The sequence below is a fragment of the Chaetura pelagica genome, unplaced genomic scaffold, assembly GCF_000747805.2.
Source record: "Chaetura pelagica isolate M959 unplaced genomic scaffold, ChaPel_1.0 scaffold316, whole genome shotgun sequence".
Taxonomy (NCBI): domain Eukaryota; kingdom Metazoa; phylum Chordata; class Aves; order Apodiformes; family Apodidae; genus Chaetura; species Chaetura pelagica.
In genome coordinates, this window is record NW_009953497.1 from 1,368,189 (window position 1) to 1,372,476 (window position 4,288).

At 37.4% G+C, this 4,288-nt stretch overlaps 1 protein-coding gene across 1 annotated transcript in view; it reads left to right on the forward strand.

Annotated features, from left to right (window-relative positions):
• The window catches only part of LSM3 (LSM3 homolog, U6 small nuclear RNA associated (S. cerevisiae)), a 2,724-nt gene extending 1,015 nt beyond the window's left edge, over window positions 1-1,709 (forward strand). The window contains exons 2-4 of the mRNA XM_009999309.1: window positions 134-244; window positions 1,113-1,208; window positions 1,564-1,709. Coding sequence (XP_009997611.1) covers window positions 134-244; window positions 1,113-1,208; window positions 1,564-1,644 — 288 coding nt within the window. The 3' untranslated portion in view covers window positions 1,645-1,709. The remainder of the gene's footprint in view (window positions 1-133; window positions 245-1,112; window positions 1,209-1,563) is intronic.
• Window positions 1,710-4,288: the final 2,579 nt, after the last annotated feature.

The following is a 4,288-nucleotide window of genomic DNA, read 5'->3' on the forward strand; positions in this document are numbered from 1 at the left end:
TCAGCAGGATGTGAAGGAATTATTTGTATATTAGCATCTATGTTCTTACCTGTTTTCTGTGTCTCACGAATACTGAGGAATGGAGAAGTTCACATGCTGCTTCTGTACAATAACTTTCGATTTTATTTTTTAGCAACAAACAACAAACACTGTAGAGGAGCCACTCGATCTCATCAGACTCAGTCTAGATGAGCGAATCTATGTCAAAATGAGGAATGACAGAGAGCTTAGAGGCAGGCTACATGTAAGTAAAACTTTCAGAACACTACCATGCTAAGCCCTGAGCAGCCTTTTTTCATTTACAACAGTGTATTACACAGGCTTACCTGTAATATGCCATAAATTGTTTAAAAAATTAGCTTAAAAACACAAGTTGTTGCATCTCACAGTTAAGTGTGCAAATGGTTGAGAAGTTAGTTTAAAAGTCATCTTTGTAACAAGGGCAGAACCCTTTCTCTTATCAGAAGTATAATGTGATCACTGGAAAAATCTAATTTGTTCAGTACTCTGTCTGCTATTAAATGCCTCTCTAGAGATTCAAGAGATGTATTTAGTTTTTTCTGTCTCCTGAATGATATCAAGCAACTAATTCTACTTATTTTTTCTATTTCTGTGTCTGTGAAATAAGCAGTAATTCTGCAGGCCTCCTCTTGTGATGTATCCTGAGGTGCCTTTAAGGCTGAATTAAGAATGAGACTTTTAAAATAATGAGTTTTGGTTGCATTGTATGAATTATAGCTTTCATATCATTAAGTTAGCTTCAGGCAATCAATTTCAGGAGGCTGGATTGGCAGCAGACAATGTATAGCTGGTTTTGTGTTAATGAAATGTGTCTATCTCTGAGTTCTTGCATGTGTCCTTACTGAAAGCTTCAGAGTTATTTCCTGGAAGAGCATTTCAGTTAATGAAAATGGCTTCCCTTTTTTTCTTAATGCTGCAGGTTACTGATTTGTTGGCATTTGTGTTTGAAATCATAACTATAACTGATACTAGTGGCAGATTTTTGGTCAAAATCAGGTTAAACTATGTCTGAAAGTCTTGCTATAATTCTCATTTCAGTGAGGTTGTGTTTGAATTTTTAAAGAAGTAATAAACTAAGTTCATTCTTACAGGCATATGATCAGCACTTAAATATGATTTTGGGTGATGTGGAAGAAACTGTAACTACAATAGAGATTGATGAAGAAACTTATGAAGAAATCTATAAAGTAAGGACTTCAGTGTATTTATCCCCATAGAAAACTTTTTAAAAACTTAACTATATTGTATTGTTAAAGCAGTTTATTGCTGTCTGCTTTTTGAACCAACATCTAAAAAAAATGTTTTGGGCCAAGTGTTATGAAAGTACAAGGGATCTCCAAAGATGTGGTGTTAGTTGTGTCGAATTCTTCAGCAAGCCAGAAGGTTGTATGGCTGAGCTTATGTTGTTGTTTTCTGAGTGTTTTGGTGTTTCTTGAGTTGTTTCTGGTGTTTTGTTATGCTTGAATTTGCTCACATGCTTGGCAGGCATGTTTTGTAAACTATGCTTTTGTAATTGTAAACTTTCTCTTTCCTTCTTCCCAGTCTACCAAAAGGAATATTCCGATGCTGTTTGTCAGAGGTGACGGCGTTGTGCTTGTAGCTCCCCCATTGAGGGTTGGTTGAAGCAGCGAAGGATTTAACCCTGTTGGAAAATTTCAGGCTTTTGGACATTGGTTCATGTTTCAATCATGTGTCTCAAAATTCTGGACGTATTTTTTATAGGGTGTTTTTGTCAACTCTTTTGGGAAGGGAAGGGAAGGAGAACCGGATTGTCTTGCAGAAGGTGCATGTAGTCAGTTGAAGCAGTGTAAACTCAACCTGATTTTCTCAGAATTGATGTAACCCTTGTAAATTGGCTGTCTTGTCACGTCGGTAAAAGGATCTTCATCCCTACAATAGTGCTGTCTTAATTTTTTGTTTTAAATAAATTTGGTTTATCTTTCAGATTTGACTTGTGTTTTTGTTGAACACATTCTTATGATCTTGTATAGAGGTAGTGCTATATTAAGTTGCAGTATGTAGCCTCACTTTCTGAGGCAATAGTAACTTTTGTGTATGTTGTGTCAATTTCTGTCCTTAGTAATACCCACATTTGGCAAGATTGATGTTTGGGAGGGCAATACTACATGAATCTACTATGCTATAATTTATGGCTTTTCTGTGTTCAAATTCTTGATGCACATCCTTGTAGCAGCTAAATAGTGTATGTTTAGACACCCATCTTATCTTAGGATAAGTAAAGAAGATGGGCTTATTTACAATGTTTTCAGATACCTTTATTGTGGCTTTGTTAACAGAGCTGTGACTTGCAAGTCAGAAGTAGAGACCACGTTTGTTGCCTTGCTTTCTGTTGCCTGCTGTGTGCCTTCGTTTCCCACTGTCTGGTGCCTGTTTCAGTTCACTCAATTCTACCGAATGCTTAAGGTACTCATTAGGTATCTGTAGTGAAGGTGCACTAAAACCCTGAACAAAGCTTTTTTTAATACAGACTTTGTCAGCCCTACCTTGTTTGCAATATATTCTGATTATTGTATGGGGGGAGGGGAAGAACTTAAAATGTTTCATAACATACTTTTGAAAGGCACATGAGATGTAGCTCTACACTAGGCCATTTCCTACAGAGCTTGACTTAAAATTAATTTATCTATGTTTTTAAGCATGCTCTGTGACATTAACAAAAGCAGCTTGCTCTGGCACTTTCTCCTGTAGTTAAAATCTTCTTAACTTATGTCCATAGCTTGTGACAGTGGTGTGGAATGCCCTGGTGAGCTTCAAGCCAGATTTGTCTTAAAGGAATACTAACTCTTTTGGCAGTAAAATGTATGTTTGGAGAAAGAATAAGGAAAGCAGCAACTGATTCCAAATCTGCTCTGGCTTATAGGTGGCATCTGTACTTAATTGTTCTCAAGCTTTGACATGTATTGAAAAAATAGGAGTGATAGCTGACTGAAATGTGACACTATTTCTGAGAATTAGTGTATTAACAGCAGTTATAGTCTTAAATCTTTAATTATGTGGAGTCTTGCTCCCATATTCCTTGCACTTGATTCTTGAAAGGACAAATAGCTCCACTTGTGTGCACACAATAATTTGTTATCTTAAACCTGTGTACAATTGTATGATGCTGTTTGCATATTTGGGTCCCTTGTATGCAACTGCAGAAGGTAATATCCGTACAACTTACTACTGTAACATTTGAATGAAGGTACATACATATAGTGCCTTTGTAGCAGGCTTCCCTCAGTGTAACATCCTTGCTTCAAGTTGGTCTGACCATGGGATGACAAAAATTTTCCGTGATTCCTGTTGGATCCATTTCTGTCATGCTGTCCCTGCAAGAGTTAGCTCCCATCAGCTCCTGTTCCCTGGGTACACAACCTTTGATGTTGGAAGAAAGCTAGTGATGCTACAACTGCTCTGGAACAGTTCAAGAATGACTGCGCTGAAATACTTCTTAGTATTCAACTTTCAACTCCTCTAGGAGGCCAGTATAAATGCTTAGAGGGTGAGTAAGAATAGGTGAAGACAGTGATAGTTCTTCAGTTCCCATATCTAGGAAGAGGGAGAGGGTATGTTTCACGGAACCTGAGGAATTTATCTTCCTTTAATTAGTCTACATCTTTTTTGAGTCTGGTAAGACCCTTGCTATGTGTTGTTACAGTATGTAATGTGTTCTCTGAAGAAATACTGCTGGTTTTGGCTTGGCATGTTTTGGGATTGGCTTTGAACTTGCTGCCTGTCACTTTGAGTATAGCAGTGTTGGCTTGGTGGTATCCAGAGATCGAGTATACATGAACCTTTCAGCCTTCTCTAGTCCTAATTGTCCTTCAGTTTTCTTATTTCCAGGTTGCAAACAGATTTTCTATGCCAACATTTTTTATGAAAGCCTGCCCTATTTCTTTTTGTACTGTATGATTTTTGAACTGGAGGACTGACATGATACACAAGATGTTGGTACATCAGGAACTTCTGCCTTGATATATTTTAGGACTAATATCTGTTAATAACACCTGTTAGCTTCTCTGAGAATCATAACAGATGAGAGGTCTCCATTTCCTTTACTTGAGCCATATTTGCCAGCATAACACATTTATCTATCTGTATGTCCAGTAATTCTGTGTTACAGAGTACCAGCATAGTTGAAAGAGGACAGCTCCCCTGACATAGCTCTCCTACATAGCTCACCTGAATCCCTGTTGAACTCTTTAAAGGTTTCTCATATATCACCTTCTGCTTCTTTAGAGGTTTTAAATGAGAGATAATGCAT